Raw genomic sequence first — 21,971 nt, forward strand, 5'->3', positions numbered from 1 at the left:
AGCTCTAGGCCCTTGATCTCTTCCGGTCACTTCGAACGACGCATGTTTCGAATCGATTTACACACCGCTAGCATTAAAGCCGTTTGACCTTTTTTTTCATCCCTTCCCCTTTCGTTAAGGTAATGGTGTTAGTGCGGTTGCTTTAGATGTTGCGTGGTTAGGTATTACCTAAATTCACCATTTACTTACTATGTATTTCTATTTTATTAGTATCAAGTCATGGGACCATGATATCAACGCATGATTCTTCGATCACTATGCCAGTCTAGAGTACCTGGTGGATAGTTTTTGCTTCCGCTCTATGTAAAAGGCTTCGACTATAAATGCCGTCATGACTTGCAAGCCCCCGTAAACAAGAAGACCGCACCAAAAGGAGGGATGCGGGGTGAACAGGAAGGAAACTGGCTTATTTCTTGTTCTACCTGCATCACTAAAATCCAGAGATGCGAGAGGATTAATAGCCTACCTATTTTACTTTCAACAGTATCCCAACTGCAAGCCATACTATTATTCCCACTCCCTTGCAGAGAAAAAACCGAATAGCTTCGATTTGCGGATAGTTTATTAGGTCAGATCGTGGATCGCGGGGCTTGGATCTTTTACGGATCCACAGCTAAAAGGTAGATGCCAATCGATATCCTCAACGTGGTTGATGCACTGTTAGATCATCGCGATGTTGTATAATGATTTACCTGTTATTCCAGGCCGCTGGAATTTCCCGGGGAATGAAGTACCTGATAGAGAGCTCAGGTGAGAGAAAGACAACATGCATAATAGAAACGAGAAAGTGCAAAGAAAAAAGAAAAAACCAAATCAAAAGACAAAAAGAGTAACCAAATAAAAATTTACCAAAAATGAAGTTGCCAGCTGCAGGGTTCGAACCTGCGCATCTCTCGATAATGGTGTTCAAGATCTTGAAATCAGACTTAAAACCACCGCCTTAGACCACTGTAAGATATGTATTAGCGTGTGAACAGGTTATACGATGAAAATTCTCGTAAAAACTTACCTCGGCCAAACTGGCTATTTCCTTGAAGTTTTCAAACCGTTTAATGCCGCTTATTACCCCCTCCTTAGCAATTACTCCAACAACCAATGAATTTCCAACGATGATCAATTTTACATCCACACATGTATATGTACCGGTACATACACCTACATATAACAAGTCCACGGTTGCATTTTCTATATAGGTATTATTCGTTTAATTTTCTCTCTATTGCTCCGTCTTGTGTGTTCTCAAGAGCAAGAAATGGCTAACAAGAGAAATATGATACCCTTTCGTGAACATCGCGATGAATTCTGAATCGTAAGGGCTCCCTCAAATGCTTGCATGCACCATAGCACACACACCACCACCACACCCATACATTAGGTACATAAAATCCAACAAACACACATCGCCTAGTTGCACATAAAATCGTATGCAGTCCTTCCGTGACCCCTCTCGATCCCTGATATTACATATAGCCCTCCCCGTGGCCTCTTTTCCATTCTAATATGATTATCCCCGGTAGCCATTGAAGCTCAGACCGCGCCGCAAAGCCCGTCTTTTAACTTTAACAGCCAAGTAATTAGAAACGACAAAATAGATTTCGAAAAATTAGATTTTTGACCCGTCGCGCCCTCCGATGATATCGCATTGTTCCGAATCTTGCTGAGATGAAGGAGACATGATAATAATATTAGTAGGTTAGGTTAGGTATGTGTGGTGTATTAGTCGTAAGCAGTGATGCCGAGCTCCCAGTATATTCGATATGAACCCCGTGTGATTTCCCACCCGACCTCACTCGCCTGACAGTCGTGAAAAATAAAAATAAAACAAGCGCTAAACAAACAGCCATTTACGTGCATGCATATTTCGAGAACATAGGAAAATTGTGATGCGAGCTATTATGCCAACTCGACAACTCGGGAAGAGATGGGAGTAGTGATCGTTGCTAATGTTGTCCTTGGCAATCAGTGAATTATAACTCTTCAGTCGTCGTCTCCCCACCAAGGCACTGGTGAATTAATCTGGCCCACGGCGCTCAATCTTACAGCACTCTTCTTCCCCTTCTTATGACCAAGAGTAGACGGTGCTAAGAATCCGTCTGCCGGGGAAACGGGGCTATCCGGTCTGGGGATGCCCTTCTCCGGCACCGGCTTGAGGGTAGAAAGCTTGGGTCGGCCACCCGCCATTGGGAAGTCGTCAAAGTCTATATCATCGGCATCGATATCCTCATTGATTGGGGGGCTGCCCTTCGGTAGGTTCTTAATCGGGACCCCCCTTGGGCTCATCGGGCTCGAGTCGGGTCGTGGCCGGCCGTTGTAGGATGATCCGTACGGGCTACTGCTGATTTTCGATCGAGTCCTGCTTCGACGCTCACCGGGTGGAAACTCCAAGTCGTCCTCCATGAACTCGCTCAAATCGGGGCTCGGTTCTGCCTCGTCGATCACATCGATACTATCAATCGGTCGATCTAGGTAGAGAAGCACCCGCTCGTGACGGGATTTTCCGGTTGGTCGAGAATCGGGCCCGGGAGAGGCTCTCATTCGGGAAGGGGCTCTATCTACCGAGTCTCTATAGCTAGCCGATGGCGACGCCTCCATGCGGCGCGGTCCGTTAGAATGATTACGTATTCGACCGTGTCCGCTGCTAGAACTCCGACCAGCTCGCCCAACGAGTGACGACGATCTCATTGGGAGATTATTAGATTGTTTTGCCCTGGCACGAGCCTCCTTGACTTCTTTAGTTGCCTGCCTCTCAGCATCTTTCAAATGCGCCGATGCTAATTGCTCAAGATCAACATTCTCAAGGCCAGCACCTCCAGGGCTATTCCTACCCTCCTCAAGCTCGGCGATTATATTCTCCCGCATCCTAGCCCTCTTCTTTCGCAGTGCAGCAAGAAGCATCTCTTCTTGTTTCGTTACTGCCATCATCCGCCCGTTCTGCGATTCGCTTGCTTTGCTTACTGTGGATTCTCGTCGTGAAGACTCTGGCGATTTCATATAGAACTCCACGCTGGTTGGCGACAGCGGTGGTGTCGGCTGGTCTGAAGTATGAGAATTCTGCGAACTACGCTGTCTTCCTTGCTGTGCGAGCGCGTGATTTAAGCTGATTGGTATTTGATCCACCGAAACTGATGATGCGGCTTCTGCTGTAGAAGCATACGGGATGAAGGCAATCGCTCTCGCTTCCTGTACGCTATAATGGGTATTGGTACTGTACGTAGGAGACAAAATAGAGCCCACGGTGTTTACTGTCGAAACTGACCCGCGAGCACCTTGGGATTGAGGATCTTGCTGATGGATAGGCAAAGAGATCCGAGTTGCCGTGCTTAAGGATGAATTAGTAGAGTGGAGGGTATTAGCTGACGGTGATCGGACGTTCTTAGTTTTCGGGGAGGCATGAGGAATGGTGAGATAGTCGTTAAGTTGCGCGTACGATGCTCCTTTAGGGTTAGTCGAGTGGCTGCTAATAGAAAGTCGCGATGTGCTCCGTTGTCGCTGACTCGAAGCGACGCTGGAATCATCACGAAAGCTATTGTCATAAGATCGCAGTGACGAACCTGGCCCAGAATACGCGGTCTCTCCTTCGTCAGATTCCGAATCCGTCAGCGATAAGACGCTCTGTTGCTGCCTATCAGAATCCATGGTGCTCATGATCGACGGCGTAGCTTTCGAGGTCCGTGTATGGCGGCTCGACACACTCGCAGCATATTCATCCCTCGATGATGGACGTATCTGCAAAGTACTCGGCGTCTCGGCTCTCATAGCTGTGACCTTGCTTGCTTGTGAAGTGTTCCGGCTGTGATTCCATCTGGAGCTCGGGTCCCTAAGCGATGAATTCGGTAGCGGCGTGATCATATCTTCACGAGACACGTCTGAGACCGTTGGTTCGTAAGTCCGGGGCAGGAGGTGTTCCTGGTTCAACTGGCCCTTATTACCTATCACCTCTTCTTCCTCGTCCTCCTCTTCCAATGCTCCGGCATGCCGAAACGACATTTGCTCATAATGATCGTAGAGCTGATGCAATGTGCTAGCATTACTTATTACTTTCGAGCGGCCTGTTCGTGTCGATGCTTCCGGAGGTTGAGACTGTATTATCAGGTCCGGCCTCGGGGTCTGTTCATTTTCCCCAGGGCTCGTAGGCAATCGCGTCAGTGAGACTACAGAATGTGACGTGTGTGACAAGACAGATGGGGATTTTATCACATAGTTATTTCCTAAGACGGGCCCTACCCCATTGGAATCCTTGTGATGTTCCTTGCGAGTCCTTAATCTTAGCTTTGAGAAATCTAATCTGGACGGCTTCTTCCTTGGCTGCCTCTTCCCGTAGAGTGCGCCGTCAATATCCAACAGTGCATTAGCTTTCGTCGGGAGTCCCTTGGCCATCGCCGAATTCGATGTCTGCTGCGATATCGAGAGCGGCATCTTATCCGATTCGTAATGCGACTGAATGGTAGAACTAGTTTGAGGCCGATGAGCGTTGGTGTCGTCCGTCAAAGCATCCCGACTACGAGCACCAAGGGTGACGGCTGACCTCTTGGGCTTTAACTCCTTACTAAAAAGGCCATTATTACTACGCAACCTCCGCGGGAGCGCCTCCGATTCATTCTCCCACAGAGCTGTACCATAAGTCGTTCCATCGTATCCATCCTCTTCTTCGTCCAGAGCACCAGATTGACTAGCGCTACTCTCGGATATCGATATACTGATACCGCCGGCCGATTCCGTTTCCCACGATCGGCCAGGGTCCTTCGTTCCAGTAGGAGAACCGAGATTCTGTCCGCCAGTTCCCAAAATCCTTTCTGCTTTCGACAGCGGGTTCGAGACCGCCGCGGCGGGTGGCTGCTTTGCTGAGCGCCCCGGCATGGGGAACGTAAATTTAGATTTATGACCCATTTTTCGAGAAATAATCTACCACGCAGACGATGTGTCGATAACAGGGTTGAATAAGTCAAGCTTTGAAATAAGCCTCGTTGTTCGTGCCTAGAGCGACAGGATCAAAGAATCAGGTACTAAACCCCAAGTCTCTCTATCCCCCGCCTCTTGTCTTTCCCACGACAATGTCTCTAAGGAAATAGACATGTGCTACAAACTTCAGATGCCAATACAATCGGATTGTTACCGCAAACTGAAACGAAGGGGACCAATTCTGTGCCTATTATCGAACAGTCGCGGTGTCGGCGGTCGATCAGGGCGTTAGATTCAAGTATGCTTCAGTCGGCATATCAAAACAACTTTCTCTCATATCCTACAAGTAAAAGTTCCGGCTATGCTTAGCATCGCATGTCCCAGTGTCGCGTGTATGTCGAGAAGGAATCGTGATACGAAGTCGACAAGCTAATTACCGGACTGGCGAAGATACAAGACCACGATTTAACTTGTATGTTCATCAAACAGCTTCGAATAATTAAGTGTCCCGCATGAACCCCCAAAAAAGTTGGTATGAAGGATCGTGATGATCGCCTTTCTCCCGTCGGCTTCTGCTCCCAAAACTTAAGAGACCCTCGTCTAATCCCTACTTCAGCTTCGTAGACACAACCCCATACGTGCGTGAAGAAAATGGAGTGACATAAGTAAGGGGAGAAACAGGAACAAAAAGGGACTGGAACGATGGTCCTGTCACGACACGGACACTTTTTTTCCTTGGATATTAAAATTGGAGAATCCAAGAGACGTATTTCTCCATACAGTAGGCAATTCGCAATTTATTGGAATTTATTGGCACATTTGCACATCTACATATGCGAACGGAGGGTATGTATGCAGGTACACTTGCATATGTATGCATCCTCATGCCACCCCGAACTCATTAATGCCGTATTACCAGGAACATATGTATGTGATCCCTTTATTAGCTAGAGTCGATGTGGTTAGATGGGTCAAGGAGAAGCTTGTCTCCCTTACCCACTCACGCGTGTGCATATACGCTACAGATACCACAGATACGTCTCTTCAAGCCACCGACACGACGGCACGAAAGAAGATTGGGTTGAACTGACACCAAACCAAAAGTTCCTAGCCCCAAGTGACATACAGATAGATTGTAAAAAGTCAAATGAGCCGTCATACCGGTCGCCTTACCGGAGAAGCTGGGCTACTTCGCATAGCTCAGCCTTTGAAGCTATGACCGGTTTATGAAAGAGGGGGGCAAGGGGGTTCGTAGACCCCTGCTTTCAGGCCCCTGTTACAAAATAGCAGGTTTCTTTTCTGCAGGGCTTCGTATTGCGTCTAGACCGCAATTACACTATGTAAAGTACGGTTGTGTTAAGCTGCATAGAATGCAACGTCGAGCTGCCTACATAATCAAACGTCTCACGACGATCAAAACAATAAAAAGGCGCAGGGCAAGGAAGCATCAGGGAAAAGTTTCAAAATTGTTATGGTGTAAACCGGTGTAAATGACAATAACTGGAGCAGAATTTCAGCTCCCCGAGTTAGTCGTCTAATAAAAGATCAGATGGTCGATTTATTATGTAGAAGACGGCTGTCTACCGCTAAATTAGACAAACAGCAAGGTTCATGGATGATGATAATGATGATGATGATAATAACATTTACGTCTATTGGCCTGCTATGCTACCTACGTAGAGCAAGGTTCATGGAAGTCGGTGTCAATGATCGAGAAAATATCATTACAAACATAAGCAACGGGTTTAACAGCGTAGCTTGAACAATCCAGTCTGGAAACAATCCGCGAGGTTTTTATTAGTATACATTTTTTTGGTTAAAATCCTTTTTTTTGTTTTGCAAGTGTAGCATTCAAGTCTTTTAAGTACAGAATACACCAATTGTCGTTAACGAATCCCTCCCACAAACGACTAGGATCATATTTGAACCCTTTCAACGAGAAATCCAGCCTCACCAGCCTCATCGGCCTCAACCCCTGCTGTCTCAGACAACGGTAACCTTGAAAGAGGGCTGGTGAGAAAGAGCCGACACCAGCATCAACCCAATTGTCGGTAAATAGGATCGAAGTCCGAGCACCGACAAAGTGGCCCCTACGCCTTGAATGCTGGCTTGTCGGTCTTCGGCCAGGTTGCCAAAGTCCAGGAATGGGTTGGGAAGTTGATGCATACATTCCAGCTCTAGAACCGTGCACTTGGGATGGCACATGGCATGGTGGAACTAATCTCTGTCAAAATAGTCCACGGACGTCGCGCACATGGCATCCTCGTTTTCGTGACACGGTCTCTCGCATTGACCAAGACAAGTAAGTTATAGATTAATACCTGCAGCCAGCCACTGCAGATGTCTCAACCGACACGGCATATATTACCATGCTCGCCTCAACGTCAATCTATTCTGTGGAACTTTAGAAGATTCTAAAAAAGCATGACGAGAATGCTGCAGGAAACCGACAAAGCCACCAACTGACGAATGAATCCGAGAATTCCTCAGTACTACCAATTAATCAATTAATTAATTCATACAAACGACGAGACTCGTGGCCCTTTGTCGCGACCACCCGGGCTTACCGGTATGGGATAGTGTCCAACGACGGCGTGGTCACGAACTACATAGCAAAAGCAATAGCTCTTCTCGACTTGCCACGAGAGCGACCAGTTCGTAGCTGGCGTGAGAGTCAATTGATTATAGTCAACGCCTACGACTTTAGGTGTCAAAGTACGGGGTGCGTGCAGAAGGACTACTGCCGTACTTAGCATGACTCGCAGGTGGCGGTTAGTGTATAATAAGTTCTTTTTTTTTCTACTTTCGCCCGCGGTACCCCTAAGGTTGTAGTAGTTGAACTGCACATGACGATGTTGGCGTAAAAGTAATATCCTAGTTGAGCCGCCGAGCCACTTACACAGTGTCCTATCATTTCGATATCCCCATGATACTATCATTAAGCATTGACAGTGTTTGAGAAAAAGCTGTAGCCTAGAACTTTTCCGACACAACGCCGGCAACCGGCCGAAAGGATTCATGTTTGCTAGCTGAGTAGACCGGTGATTCCGTCAAGTCCAGAACCAGGGAGGGTCGTTAATGTTTTTAGCAGGTATCCGCCAATACACATCGTAACTAAAAATATATGATGATTAATAGTGGTAGCATCATTTCGGAAGCACATACCCGTCGGTTTATTGCGCAACTAAGAATATTGGTTAATGAGCCGTACATAATAGAAGCAAATGCTTCATTAGTATCATCACCCTAGCCGGTTCTGTAGTGGTCTCTACGATGGTCCAGACTTACTAGTATGGAAGCGGCACGTATGTTAAAGTCTTATGTCAGTAGTTTCCGATAGAACGTAAGAAAATCTCCGATTACTATGATGCGATCTATCATCCATGTATGATGGTGATCCTCCAGATCTTCCCCAACTACCTGCCAAATTAGGATGCTACGTCCATAGATGTTTAGTGTCAGGAGACATCACACGTAATATTCCGACGTCTTGTCGCGTAGGCCAGTCTCGAAAGTCATACCTAGTCTAAGTCTCTTAGGAGTTCATATGATGGAACAGAAGATCTATGATAGCAAGAAAGTCATTCCGCGTAAAGTACCGATATCAGGCAGTACCGGAGAGTTGAGTGACCCAATTATCGTATATGAAGGTCATGATAATCGAGGAGATAAGTATCGCGATGTCAAGAGTTGAAAGACACCAATTTCCCGTCTTAGTACAGCAAAGATAAAGAATCTGGTCGCGTAATACCACTTAAGTGGTGAAGTAAGATCGAAAGTCTATTGAATGCTAGTCCCCAGCATCTGCTAACGAGTTTGCGAGTAAGAATCTTGTCTGAAGGCGTCACTTGTGCGAAGTGAGAGCCATAAGCTTATTGCTTAGAAAGAGAACCAATTCGTCTGGCTCGCTTATACTCCTCTACACCACGAGACTCGAGAATGCAAACCATTTGTCGGCCGGCGTTTTCGTCGATCTCTTGACCGTTACGAGCTCGCGTAACCGGGAGGTCTTCGTTGAGGCGGTTTGAGATATGCACTACGTGTTTGCTGTCGACATGCATCGTACTGATCCATTCTACCTTGAAAGGCTCCGAGATATTCCACTTGACTCCGTACCACCACATGGGACGGATATCCGCAGAGGGAAGTGACTTCATGAGGGCCTACATTAAAAACATAGAAGTTAGCCAACGTAGAACAATAAAGAGATGTAGATCTAGGAAGTAAGAAATAAAGAAAAGGAGAAGGGAAAGATGAAAAAGTGTTGGACTGGCCACGCTGGAAATACTGACATAACCCTGAAAACCGTGAGACTTGTTAACGGCGAAGAAGAGGACCACGGTCTTGCCGCTGGCGAAGACCTTGCTTAGAATTTCCGCATTGGGGCGCTGGGTAGCCCACAGACCATCATCCTGTTAAATTGTTATTTACTCCGTGTCGTCGATATGCGTATAGGGATATAAGTTACCATCGAGTCGTAGACATGAGACCAACTGTATGATCTCATCACAAAGAAGCAGACCTCTACAGAGCGCAGCAACTGTTAGCAGTCTATTATGAGGAGGAAGCACATATCCTTTAGATATCTGGGGTAAGACTTACCGCCTTTGCCCTTGAGAACGAGTTGTTTAGGATGGCGTAAGTGTATCATCTCGCGGGTCAAATCTCGTTGATCGTCTACTCGCTCCCTGTTTGGACTGTCATAGTTCTCGATTCTCTCAGTAGTGTGTGTAGGACGGCCAGTCGGCCGGACAATATAACGTAGAGGCGATCCACGGGGTGTCAAGGGCCTATCGTAGTCATTATAGTAGACTCGTGAGTAACCGCGAATAGGGTATTTGTCATGTTCATGGTGGTGGAAACGATGGGGTGACACCGAACGGGCATGGGTCGTAGGCACAACAAGGTCCCTGCTATCCCTACCACGATGCACTTCGATACTATTTTTCAAACCTTCAGGTTCAGTATGACGTACCCGCACAAGTGACGAATCTTGAGGGATGTCAGCAAGAACAGAGTCAAGGTCCTTCTTGATAACGCCAGTAGCTAGCTTGGCTTTCCCTATGTCATGTTTCTCCTTTCCAGCACCGGTGTTTCGGTAAGCTGCTAGCTTCTTCGCACGATAGTCGATATCGTGCCAGCCGGTAAGTTTAAGCCAGTCCTGGACGTCCGGTGCAAGCATCGATTCGATGCCGGTGTTTCCGCTATCGCGAAGATCGCGTGCGCGGTTTGGGGAAGTACGAGGGTGCTCAGAATGTTCCATGGTTATTGAGTGCTTTCGTGGGTTGGGGATGATGTAGTAGATATTGTAGAAGAAGAATTCTTGAATATGTCTATCAAGGACCAGGCAATATATCGCTAAGCAGATGGGATGATATACGATATACCTGTTGGTGGTGTGTAGTATGTATGGGTTAAGAGTGAGTGTGTGGTTTGTAGAATTACTGGTCCTTGGTAACCGAATATTTGGGAGGGAGTTGATAAGAAATAAAATAATAGAAGGTACGTTATGAAGAGGAACCTCTGGATTATATATGACTGAGGAGTGACGTTCGGGCAGGAGGCGTAGAGTGCGTTTTCATTATCAGCGCACTTTCCTATACACTCAAAAGATCGTGAGTCCTGCGTTGGTGTGGCGTGGATAGATTGTAGGCAGTTGCCGTTCCTGGATCGCCAGAGAAGAGTGCCTGCCCAATTCGGAGATCTTTGGGGTGAATTAGACGATACTCTATCATAGGTATGTGTAGAAGGAGAAGAGGTCTTTGTCTAGGTAGTCTTGACGGCAAGGTGTCAGTAATGTGGCGATCTAACTAGTCGAGTTGTAAATAGAAGGTGGTGCTTGCCATTGGAGATGCAAACACCTTTAAAATACTACTAGAGGATGATATCGACGTTTATTTTAGTATTAAGGTAGAAGGCGCTTCGCAGCAGCCTCTTGTAGAATATCGTACCTTACCTGTATTCAAAAGGTGAGAGAACGTGCCTGCTACGAAATAATTTTCTTGTCTTGTGATTATATGTTTACACTGTGGTCATAAACTAGACCCCCTGGAGGCTACGGACCGCGATGCTTGATATGAATAACTACCATCTCTTCGGCGGCACTGGTTATAGAGCGGCTGCGATATAATGATGCTATGATTTCTAATTTGTTCTACATGCTATGATAAAGGAGAAACGACGACTATATAGGTTGGAACCTAGAGTTCATCAATAGAGTACGCGGTAACACACATGATGCGCATTAAGCCGGAGGAAGGAATGAGGCAAAGAGGGCTCCCTGAATGGCGGCGTACATGATCATAAATCTCACCACGTTTGTTCCAAATACCGAAGTCTTTTTCTCAGCAACAAGCCCTGCCAGCCACCAATACCAAAGTGGATATCCCGATGAAATCCTCGTGATAATTTGGATATGATAGTTTGTGATGGATAAAGCGGCTAAGATGAACTGGGATAAGGCCATGGAACGGACTAGTATTGTTAGATAAGCGTGGCTAACGGGAATGGACTCCTTAGATGTGATACTCAGAGGCCGTCTGATGAGTTCTAGACTTGATGTTATAAGAATGTAAATCATTGGCGCAGCAAGTAAGAAAAGGGGTATATTTGATGGAGTCCAGTAACGCAGAAAGCCAACGTTCCTAACACTGGTGTTAGCGTCATCGACATAAGAAACGACTCTCTACTAACCAATAACGCGCTTGAACGAAGGAGTAAATACTAGGAAACACGCTCGTGCACCAAGGTCTTAACTTGGTTCCGGAAGGAACGGAGCAGAATATTTGAAATGCAATAAGTTGTGGAATCACAAAGCTAACTGCTATCGCCGACCCTCCCAAGATTAGGGCAAATCGTCGTCGAATACTAGTTAGAGTGGGTGGCATAGTAAGTTCATGGGCCAGTGCAATTGCGAATGGGATCCCGTTGAATAGGCCATTGCTACGAAATGTGGTGGCGAAGCCAAACCACATACCTGAAGCGACCAAGCTTACATCGTGGGCAAAGGTTCGTTTTGGCCCAAGTAAACCCTTCGCAAAGAAGAGATAGCCGGTAAAAGATAGAAAAGCAAAGGTACTCTCGTTGTATGGAGCTGACAAGAAAAGTCCAGCTGGAGACAGGATATGCAGTAGCGCTGCGATAAATGACAGCCGCTGATTTCTTAGGACAACGAGTCCGAGCTGATACAAGGCAAGCACAGAGAGCAGATGGGATGTATGAGCTATCAATATCCCGATAAGCGGCTCGAGGGATTCATGGGCCTGAATTCCTAAGCTAGAAAGTCCTATTGGAACAGATCAGCATATAGAACGGGTGCAATAGACAGTATCACATAAGAAAATATGATGAAAAAAATGGGATTAAGGACCTTGACTAAGATAAGAAATGACAGTTGGAAACCCCATGCCAAATGCCCATTCCTGCTCAAACACATAACCTCGACGAGAGGCTTGTATAAAATAGATAGAATCCCATCTTGTTAGCTTTGTAGCCAAATCAAATGGAGGTTCGCGGGATGAAGTTATCTCAGGGAATAGTAGAGTACTCGAGGTGTCGTAAGCTGGACCGACGCTACTCCCGATAACAATAAGTAGTAGTAATGATTTCCAGGCGATAAATGAACCAACTAGTGATCTAATAGGATTTTTAGAATTGAGAGAGGGCATGATTGAAAAGTAAAGATGGCCACGAGTTGTTGTTTCTACGTACCTCCTTAGGTTAGGTACCTTTGGGTATCTCGTGACCGGCGTCGAATATGTAACAGGGGCTGAAAAAGGTTGGAATTTCCGAGCCACAACGATTTGAGCTTGGCAGCTTGGGTGTGGCTAATAGTATGAGAATCAATTGCGCACGTGTCTTATCTTAGATATCTAATCATGCGATTAGGTAACACTCCGTATATTATACGAATACGAATACTTCTGGAAGGCATGGAAATTATGAAAGAATCATCTGCTGTCGAGACGATTCGATGGTCATTATTAATCTTGGCTTACATAGTAGGCATAAGTCTTTATCCTAAACAAGCAGTGGTCACTCCCAATGTGACCAGCCTCGCATACATAAGGTACATAGCTCGTCTCCCTCGATCGCCCACAATTTAAGGTTAATATGTACCTATGTCCAATGTGTAAAATCTTGGCTTTCGTGGCTTTTGCAGTGGCTGTTCAATGCATATATTGTGGATATTGTGGAAACATGCATGAGGCATAACGGCTTGAAGCGCATGCATCTGATATTTCTGCATATTTCCATATTTCTAACTTGGTACCGCCTATTGCAAAAGCGAAAACGAAAGCGAACGTAATTCTAAGATGGGATAAACCTGGGGCGTAGCCACGTTATCATAAGTGATGATGAGTGGTCGATCCTTGATGTCAACTATATTGTAAATTCTAGGTACGCTCAGACGGGAATCACGGCATGTCGTCATTGTCTTAGGTTTGAGCACTGTAAGAGCACACTAACCTACATCTTGACCCGAACGGGTTTTGTGCTTCGCGGGTTTGTGGCACTTGAAGTTCGGCCTCGGCAAACTAGAAGTAGCCTCTTTCTTAGTTCCCGGGAAGCGTTGAAAATCTTTGTTGACAACTATCCGAACAAGCCGCTTGTGAGTATGTACATATTGTCGTGGAATAATAACATGTACCTATGTAGTCGAACCTCGGTGCGGACGGAGAATATGAGGATAAACGATGACCGAATTCGTACCTCGTTGCCGAGTCTAGGGACTCTATGATACTCGATAGAGACCATTATGGAGACGAACTGCTAACTTGAGCTACTCAAGGCACATGGCTCTATGATCATCAGACCTTGTATTATGTTATATTCTCACCGACATATGAATAGGATTCCTTCATGAAGCCCTGATTGGATACACGTGCGGAAGGGCTACAGGCTAACTAACGAGGTGGATGGGCTGATGGGACAACATATCTTGCATCTTGCAGCTCTGGTCTCGACCTTTTTTGCTTTATTGTCTTAGCGGGTTTAAGGAGGATAGTATCGAAGTCACCGCTCCGCTGTTGTAGGTAGGTAGTAAAGCCTGCGTCTTTAGGTACGTCTTTAGGTACCCGAGGTAGTTATTTTGAGATTCTTTATTCTTTAGGCAGACGAATAAATATTGTCGATCTTTAACCTTTTGAAGTGACGTCGTCGGAAATTTGCTACCTTTTATGGATTTTGGATACGCTAAGTTCGTCATGAGTTGAAATCGTAAAATCATCAAATGATGAAGACATCGTCAACAGAGCAATTACCCAAGTTGGCGATTACTTACAGAAAGACATCGTTACATACATACAGGAACGGAAGATGGTGTACCTACATGTGGGAATGTTATCGGTGTGATCGGCCCCTAGCAGACCGGTTATACAATGCCGAGCACATGCATCGAACCAATAGGAATCCGTGGTCAGACTAGAAACCGCACCAACTAAAGGGAGAAGAATATGGAAGCCTAGAACGCCGAAAACCGCGCGGTGGGTTTTCTGCCCTATGGGGCGGCCTAACAAGCCTCCAATACAGCTGCCCAGACTGCTACATACCTGTAGACCTGGTAGTAAGGTTGGAACCTTAAGAACTAAGGAGGTGTACACACTGCTACTCTGCTGTAATAGCTGTAATAAGAGCCATCTGCATAACTAACTGCCGGCCAACCAGGTTCCGATGACACTATCTGATCTTTCCGCCCCTGTCGATTTTTTGTATACCGATTTTTCGTAATCGCATCATTGTGGGACATACAGACATGGAACATTAAGAAGTGCATTCTTCCATTCCAACCACAAATTATGGTTTACTTGCCGCAATAACAATAATAATGAACTGCAACATCCAGTACTACCCAGCCTACCATTTTTATTTCCCACCGCCCTTGTTATACCTTGCGATCCCTTACGATCTTATCTTTTAAACGTATCATGTATCGTGTATTTCTTTTTTTAATTTAAACTTGGCAAGCTTACATACGCAATCCCGACGATCCTCTTTTTTCTTTCTTTGCTGACGAAATTGTAAATCTGTTTATGCAAAGGAAAAGATAAAAAAAAAATAAACGTCAAAGCTAATGAGTCGTTACACGTATGTATTTCATGTATGTGTGTGCATACATACCGTAACTTGCATTTCGTAGCTTGGATACCAAAGCTACCTAAAGCAACTAAAATCCAGCCTCGGCTTGAATCTAATAAGACTGATTCTTATTTTCTGGTGGGACCTTTTTTTCAGACGACAGCGGGTCTTAGCGAGAAAGCTCGGCCTGTTATCCGAACCCGAGCTGAAGCTGAAGCAGTGGAATCAGTGAAAAGCAGTGGGACTTTACCAAGTCGACGGGGCACGCACATGGTCAAACAACGATCAAGATCCGCCGCCGCTCCCGTACACATATATATGTCCTTACACATATATGCTTAATATATGTATGTTATGTATGGGTGTATATTTGGGAATATATACACATATCCTTGGCTTGTCTTTACCCCTCGAAACCACCCCTACCCTGTTCTACCTCCTCTACCGCCCCCTTAACCACTGCATTGAAGTAACCCCCCAATCCTTGGCCGATACGCGTTCAGCCTGTCAGGCCACGACTCAGCTCTCCACTTGATCTACCTTACGTCTCCCCCAATAACCTTTTACTGCGTTAACTACTTATGTACCTAACGCCTTAATACTGCTTCGACGTTGTATGCGATCATCTCCTACTTTACGGCTCCGGTTCCCTCTTAAAACTCAGCCTCCGCGAATATACGACTATTATTCCATATTCCTTGAGCCTCTTTTCTTCCCCTTCCCCTTCCCCGCCTTATTCCTAAAAGGTCAACCTGGAATCTGTGGGAGCCGTAGAATTGTATACCATAAGACACAGTATGATCGGTCTTGTGGTAGCGTAGGACTTGGTTGCTTGTTCATTGAGACTTACCCGGCGACTACCTAGATATTCAACTTGAGCCTGTCGTAAAAAGCTTCCTCCCCACTCAAAGCCGCGGAAAGTGGAAGCTTGGATGGAATTTCTCTCATAATGTTCCTGCATTCGGGAGCGAGCCTGCATGGCCATGAGTATTCAAATCGGCCGAACCCTCAGCCTGGTCATCGACGCAATCCTCTTCTGCGATCTGCTTTTGCAGCACCTATAAAACGATCTTCCTCATATCACCCTAGTACTTCACCCTCACTTAATGAACCTACTTCACCTGATTTACGACGACCTCGTCCTCTCTCGGAATATATACCTAGGACCCCCGACGCTACTGTGAGATTTCAAGAGCCCCGATGCGACTCGACGACGGCCAAGCCAGAAGTAATGAGCGAGGATGAAGGCTCAATTGCATCCGATAGTGACGCGAGCCGCGTGTCGTCTTCGGCTCGTCGCAACCGGAGGGGAGCCATGCGGAAAAGCACTACCTTTCTCCTTGCGCACCCGCCTCCAAGGCTGGGCAGCAAGCAGCTTCTAATACATATACGACCCAAGCTATTGCTTCAGATGCAGCAATTAGCAGCTAACAAGCGCCCAAGGCCAGCTATTGACGTATTTCCATCCTTTGCGATAGCTGGGCCTTTGATCGTACCCTTGCTGAAGCGCTTTCCTCTCATCGCCCGCATCAAGCGAGAGTTAGGTATCCGGGATATCATGCTGGTCAAGAGTGAAGACTATGATGCGCAAGCTTCTGGGTTAGAAAGCGATGGCGATGACGATAACCTAAAGTCCCGCGAGCTGTTAGCGATATTAAGTCCAATTTTGACGGAAGACAAAGCCGAAATTGTGCTAGCCGACGGGACAGTCTGGACCGCAACGCCACGGTTCAACGGTGCTGGTTCCTGTTCCTATGAGTTCGTCACTGTTGATTCGAATGGAAACACCACAACAGCCAGATGGGTTCGCAAGCAGATGGCAACTAAATCCTTACCAGTCACGCCGACCTCGCCGGGTTCCACGCCTGTGATACCTGTGCCCGACTGCAAATTCACCTTTAGCATAATCGATCCTAACTGCCGACGCCATCCTATCATGGCCACCCTAACAAATTCTTCACTCGATATACTAGACTCCTACACAACTGTCTCGCAGTCTGCTAACCGTTATCCCCCGACTTCTCCTGTGTTATCAACACCTACTTCTCCCGCCAACGGAGAAAACGCTTCTGAGCGAACGACTCAGCGAGTCGAAGATTGGCAGAAAACATTCATTACCATCTCAGCCATATGGGTAATACTTCGTCACGGGTGGTCCCCTAATTGGAAGCCGGCAGATTTTGGTACCCTATCCCCGACTTCCCCCACCACACCGGTAGGCGCAAACGCATCAGCACGCAGCCGGTCCGTGAGTGTAAATTTGGAGATGGCCTCAAAGCCTAGTGCTCTTAGCTCTGGTAGCCGACGGAAACTCCCAGGTGCCCTGCGGATGGGCGATCAGCTTACACCGAACGTCTTGCCTAGGAGAGCGACATCCACTGGGGCTGGCTTCATACAGAAGTCGGACGCCACGGAGATAGAAACACGCGACCGAGCCAGAAGTAGCCCTAAGCAAGAATCGAAGAATAAGCGAGGGTTCAAAGGCGATTGGGAAGTAAGCCTCCCGGATCGGAGCCAAGCGAGTTCGTTAGTAGCCGTATTGGATTCGCCATCTACGCTCACTCCAATTGACCTTGCTTCACAAAGCAATTCTACATCGTCAGCATCATCTTCGTTGTCTACGAGGCATCGGGTTATTTCGGCATCTTATTCAGCCAACCCCCTAACCCTCAAACCCATTGAAATCGAATTTAGCGAAACCCCCAGCATTCGGTGCAAATCATCAGTTCGGAATATAGTGCGAGTAGCCGACAGAGAAGACCAAGACCGAAAAGCAAAGCACCAGAAATGGAAGAACATGTCACACTGGTTTCGAAAGCTGCATGGGCGGTAGGGCTGCCAGCCATGTTATTAACCAGCATCAAAAATAGGAGACAGAGTCACATCAGTTTTGTGAACGAGGAAGAAAACTTGTATCATATCATACACTCGCATAAGCCGGAGTTGGGAAGAAAAGGGGCGTCTGCGGTATGGATTAAATAGGAAACCTGCATCATTGGTTACGGTATTTCTCGGAAAGGATTGGATCTAGCCGAGAACTGGAATTTTGGGAAGCTCTAGGGACTGGATCAAGAGACTTACCTGCACGGCGTTTGGATAGGGGGACGGTTTTGGCCCATTATGATCACGTGTATCCAATAGAGGAGAGAAGGGAGCTGCTTGAGTTATGCAGCATCCAACGGAGTGGTCAACTCCCGTAGCAACAAGCAGTTACAAAGAAATTAGGTATCTATTATGTTGACTAACATAGGTTTATTACTAGATTCATGTGACTCTTGTGCGTTCCCTACCTATTAAATCCCAATACTTCCTATGTATGGTATAAGTTTTAAGTACCATAAAACCCTATAGGGTAGGTGGATGTAGACGAGATGATGGTATGTAGTAAGGAGTATAATCGTATTCTTTATTAGCTTGATCAGTGTATGTTCATCTATAGGACCTAGCCTCCGTTATATCCTTATAATACCTTGTACATATGGGAGTTCTGATTCTGATTCTTATTAACCAACACTTTCGGTATACTGTTGGTTGCTCATCTCCAAGGTGTACACCCGGCTACCTATTTAGTCGAAGTCTGGCGGGATTGTTTCTTACATCAGATAACCATCTATTTTCGACTAAAACCTTTACCTGGGTGCCTTTCAGTACTGCTACTTGGAAAACTACTCGCCCATTATAAAAGAAAACGGAGCATAATGCTCTTCGAGTTTAGTCGAACTCTACAGAATTATAGAGTGCTGCACTCACACGCTAAGAAGTTGACTATGCGCTAATGACATTTGATTTTAATATATTAGGGGCCTCCTGCAGCATTTAGGAAGATATGTATTAGCATATTCATCTACAAATCTGTGTAACGTGTTGCGATCGCGACCCTATACGAAGACCGCTCCGCGTCCTCAACCCCCGCCCCAATATCATTGACCGGTGAGTCAAGCCGGCGAGCGACGATGGAATGAGAAGAGGATTTACGGCCCGAGGAGCAGATGCGACAGTAACCGATGCCGGTCTCATCTACAGAAATGTCGGAGTTGAGCCGCAGGCGGAGATTCCTTTTTCGGGGCATATCCACCCCACGACGGAACCTCGTAATCATCAACCCCCCCAATCCCCAATGCGAGATGTGGAGTATCCGATATTCTACCGACGCGGTTCTGGGGTCCCCGACCTGGTTTCTGCTCTACACGATGGCCAAGAAAGAAAGTGGCGAACCTACCGCGGGCGGTCTGTTTGCTTATGGGTCCCAGTCCGCTGGAGACCGGGTCGTTGACCGAAGCTTCCCCGTTGGCATGTACATAAGAGACAAGGACAACGTGGTCTTATTGAATTTCTAGGTTGGGATTCTATGCTTCTCGTTCTTTAGTTTTCGTCTGTTTGAGAAATCGCAAGATCGTGGTACCTCGTAGCTTTCGAAGACAAAGAAAACGAGCAAGTCATCTTGCCGTCATGGCGACGCATGTGCAAAATGGAAGTTCTTCGACCTCAGTCCTGGAGGTAGAGCTAGAGCCAGTCTATTTATCAACTCCGTTGTCGAAACAAGATGGTGTCGACGTACCAGTCCGGGGATCGAGTCGTCAGACGAGTAGCAATTACGGCGATACTACTCCAAGGCAGGATACGAGTTCGCTTCCACCTCCGAGCACGACTACGGACGTTGTGCAAAGATGGAACTACCCGCGCAAGAACATCCCACGGGTTGCTTCGTGCTTTTGGTCGTTCGTCGTCATGGGCGCTAATGACGCCGCTTACGGTGTGAGTTATTGTATTGGAATCCATATTAGATATAAACAAGTTTGCTGACAAGAACCCACTGGATAGCCTCTCATTCCATATGTAAGGCAGCTCTTTGGATTATACGGAGCCACGATCTGAATAAAACGCATGATTGACACCGAGCGTAGATTCAAGCACACTATGATCTTACGTATCTGATTGTATCGCTTATTTTCCTGTCACCTTTCGTGGGATATACGGTAGCAGCCTTCCTGAACAATATCATCCACCTTAAGGCAGGTCAAAGGGGTGTTGCCTTCATCTCCTCGGGTTGCCATCTCTTGGCCTACATAATCATTGCTGTCCATCCGCCTTACCCAGTCTTAGTGATCACGTTTATTATCGCGGGCTTCGGAAACGGCATCGCGGACGCTGCTTGGAATGCGTGGATCGGTAACATGGCTCGCGCGAATGAGATGCTCGGCTTTCTGCATGGCCTCTATGGGGTCGGTGCTGTTCTTAGCCCGCTAATTGCCACGACTATGATCACCAAGGGTAACTTGCCGTGGTACGCTTTCTACTATCTTATGGTGAGTTGGTCGATGCTAAAGGGGAAGACATAGAGCTGACTGGATTAGATCGGAATGGCTGGGCTTGAGGTAGTTGTTTCAGTCAGCTGCTTCTGGAAAGCAACAGGGCGCGAGTACAGGGAATCCCTAACGAAGCATTCCGAATCGTCCCAGGGTAGTCTTAAGGAAGCCCTTTTTAAGAAGCCTGCGGCTCGTGTCACTTGGCTTTGCTCCCTGTTCTTACTTGGTTACGTCGGTCTTGAGGTCTCTCTGGGAGGCTGGATCGTCGAGTTTATGATTCAAGTACGAAACGGCGAGCCCTTCGCTAGCGGTATGACGGCCACCGGATTCTGGCTCGGCTTGACGATCGGACGTGTGGTCTTAGGGTTCATAACACCGAGATTAGGAGAGAAGCGCGCAATCATGATATACCTTCCTATAACGATGGGTCTCGAACTCCTTTTCTGGCTTGTGCCCCAGTTCTACGTTTCTGCCGTAGCTGTAGGACTTCAGGGCTTTTTCATCGGGCCTCTGTTCCCTGCTGCGATCGTCGCCGTGTCCAAGCTACTCCCTCGACATCTACACGTCGGTGCTATCGGATTTGCTGCGGCGTTCGGTGGCAGTGGCGCAGCTATCCTACCGTTTGCAGTCGGAGCGATTGCACAGGCAAGGGGCGTAGAGGTGCTGCAGCCTATTATTCTCGCCTTTCTTGCTGCCATCTTCCTTTTATGGATCGGGCTGCCGGCGATGAATAAGAAGAAAGAGTGAATATCCAATGGTTAAGGACCTTAGTAGTTAGGTAGACGGTTAGTTAAGAATGATTAGACGCTATGGGTTCGAATAGGCTACCAATATATGAGTATATTTAGTTTCCGAATTGGTTGAAATCTATTTAGACAAGTCTCTTTCTCCAACCTACAACTCTTTGAATAAGAACTGTGTACATACCTACATATGAGGTAGGCAAGATCCGATGACGTTTCGGTCAGCTCTAGGTAACTCGAATATTACAGTAGTCACATTCTTATAGGTTCGTCTGAATTCTACTCTCTGCTCTTACTTTTTGCCTTCTTCCAGACAATGATATATTATATATATGTGTATGCCGCCACGCCGATGCGCCCCCGAATCAACGTCTTCTGGTATCCGCTGTTATCACGTCATGGCCATGCGTCGGGCTATTTGGCTTGCTTCTGGCCTAGGACAACTTACCTTGTGTAAGCCGATATTAGGCTGCAGGACTACAATATCGTGGTTGTGAAACAGAAGCCAGAAGCATCGGTAAGGGGGATACGATTAATGATAGGATCCCTACGAACGTCAACCTATGAGCTAAGAGAAAGAAGATATCATGTGACTGTGTTGATCTGCTGTCAGCAAGAGCTTATACGAAAAAGCAATGTACTTATCCTCTGTGCCGCAAGTCGTGTAAATCGGATAAGCCAGGAGGACGCAGGTAACCGGGCGGGAGGGATATAATGTTTTCTCTTCCTATTAGTTCGACGGAATAGAAAAGCAAGAGAATTTTGTGGCTATTTAATTTTATTTAATTGAAGATGCTCCCAAGAAATGTGGCGAGTCGTGACGGTTAGGCAATTCGACCCGTCCGATATACGGGAGTTCAGTCCGTCAAATCGGGTGCGATCCAAAGACTTGACCGGATTATCCACTGTGATTAGGTGCATGATGTAGTACAGAAGCCTACGATAC

General features: G+C 46.7%; 5 protein-coding genes across 5 annotated transcripts; 2 read left to right on the top strand and 3 right to left on the bottom strand.

Moving 5' to 3' along the window:
• Window positions 1-1,641: 1,641 nt before the first annotated feature.
• On the bottom strand, window positions 1,642-5,075 carry F5Y00DRAFT_16104 (uncharacterized protein). The gene has a single exon (XM_048004703.1). The coding sequence runs from the start codon at window positions 4,885-4,887 to the stop codon at window positions 1,978-1,980; it is 2,910 nt and encodes a 969-aa protein (XP_047867097.1). The 5' UTR covers window positions 4,888-5,075; the 3' UTR covers window positions 1,642-1,977.
• Window positions 5,076-8,771: 3,696 nt separating this feature from the next.
• On the bottom strand, window positions 8,772-10,162 carry F5Y00DRAFT_259710 (YTH-domain-containing protein; the record flags this gene model as incomplete). The annotated part of the gene is made up of 4 exons (XM_048010920.1): window positions 8,772-9,062; window positions 9,192-9,311; window positions 9,368-9,423; window positions 9,502-10,162. 4 exons carry the CDS (start codon window positions 10,160-10,162, stop codon window positions 8,772-8,774), a joined length of 1,128 nt encoding a protein of 375 aa, XP_047867098.1.
• Window positions 10,163-11,019: 857 nt separating this feature from the next.
• Window positions 11,020-12,834, bottom strand: F5Y00DRAFT_230474 (glycosyltransferase family 76 protein). The gene is made up of 3 exons (XM_048006908.1): window positions 12,269-12,834; window positions 11,593-12,184; window positions 11,020-11,543 (listed from the first exon to the last, which is right to left on the bottom strand). The coding sequence occupies exons 1-3, from the start codon at window positions 12,564-12,566 to the stop codon at window positions 11,144-11,146; spliced, it is 1,290 nt and encodes a 429-aa protein (XP_047867099.1). The 5' UTR covers window positions 12,567-12,834; the 3' UTR covers window positions 11,020-11,143.
• Window positions 12,835-15,622: 2,788 nt separating this feature from the next.
• On the top strand, window positions 15,623-18,228 carry F5Y00DRAFT_16169 (uncharacterized protein). Its single transcript, XM_048004715.1, has one exon. It carries the CDS (start codon window positions 15,926-15,928, stop codon window positions 17,807-17,809), a length of 1,884 nt encoding a protein of 627 aa, XP_047867100.1. The 5' UTR covers window positions 15,623-15,925; the 3' UTR covers window positions 17,810-18,228.
• Window positions 18,229-18,741: 513 nt separating this feature from the next.
• On the top strand, window positions 18,742-21,234 carry F5Y00DRAFT_230481 (MFS general substrate transporter). Its single transcript, XM_048006909.1, has 4 exons — window positions 18,742-19,731; window positions 19,798-19,812; window positions 19,881-20,282; window positions 20,331-21,234. The coding sequence occupies exons 1-4, from the start codon at window positions 19,426-19,428 to the stop codon at window positions 21,027-21,029; spliced, it is 1,422 nt and encodes a 473-aa protein (XP_047867101.1). The 5' UTR covers window positions 18,742-19,425; the 3' UTR covers window positions 21,030-21,234.
• Window positions 21,235-21,971: the final 737 nt, after the last annotated feature.

The sequence above is a fragment of the Daldinia vernicosa genome (assembly GCF_022497035.1).
Source record: "Daldinia vernicosa strain CBS 139.73 unplaced genomic scaffold F5Y00scaffold_11, whole genome shotgun sequence".
Lineage (NCBI taxonomy): Eukaryota > Fungi > Ascomycota > Sordariomycetes > Xylariales > Hypoxylaceae > Daldinia > Daldinia vernicosa.

Excerpts from the sequence above, each read along its gene's own strand:
- F5Y00DRAFT_16169 (XM_048004715.1), top strand. The coding sequence starts at position 15,926 with ATGTTCCTGCATTCGGGAGCGAGCCTGCATGGCCATGAGTATTCAAAT.
- F5Y00DRAFT_230481 (XM_048006909.1), top strand. The coding sequence starts at position 19,426 with ATGGCGACGCATGTGCAAAATGGAAGTTCTTCGACCTCAGTCCTGGAG. Across the intron at positions 20,283-20,330 it reads ACGCTTTCTACTATCTTATG|ATCGGAATGGCTGGGCTTGA; the intron begins GTGAGTTGGTCG and ends TGACTGGATTAG.
- F5Y00DRAFT_16104 (XM_048004703.1), bottom strand. The coding sequence starts at position 4,887 with ATGGGTCATAAATCTAAATTTACGTTCCCCATGCCGGGGCGCTCAGCA.
- F5Y00DRAFT_230474 (XM_048006908.1), bottom strand. The coding sequence starts at position 12,566 with ATGCCCTCTCTCAATTCTAAAAATCCTATTAGATCACTAGTTGGTTCA. Across the intron at positions 12,185-12,268 it reads CATTTCTTATCTTAGTCAAG|GACTTTCTAGCTTAGGAATT; the intron begins GTCCTTAATCCC and ends CTGTTCCAATAG. Across the intron at positions 11,544-11,592 it reads TTCGTTCAAGCGCGTTATTG|GAACGTTGGCTTTCTGCGTT; the intron begins GTTAGTAGAGAG and ends CACCAGTGTTAG.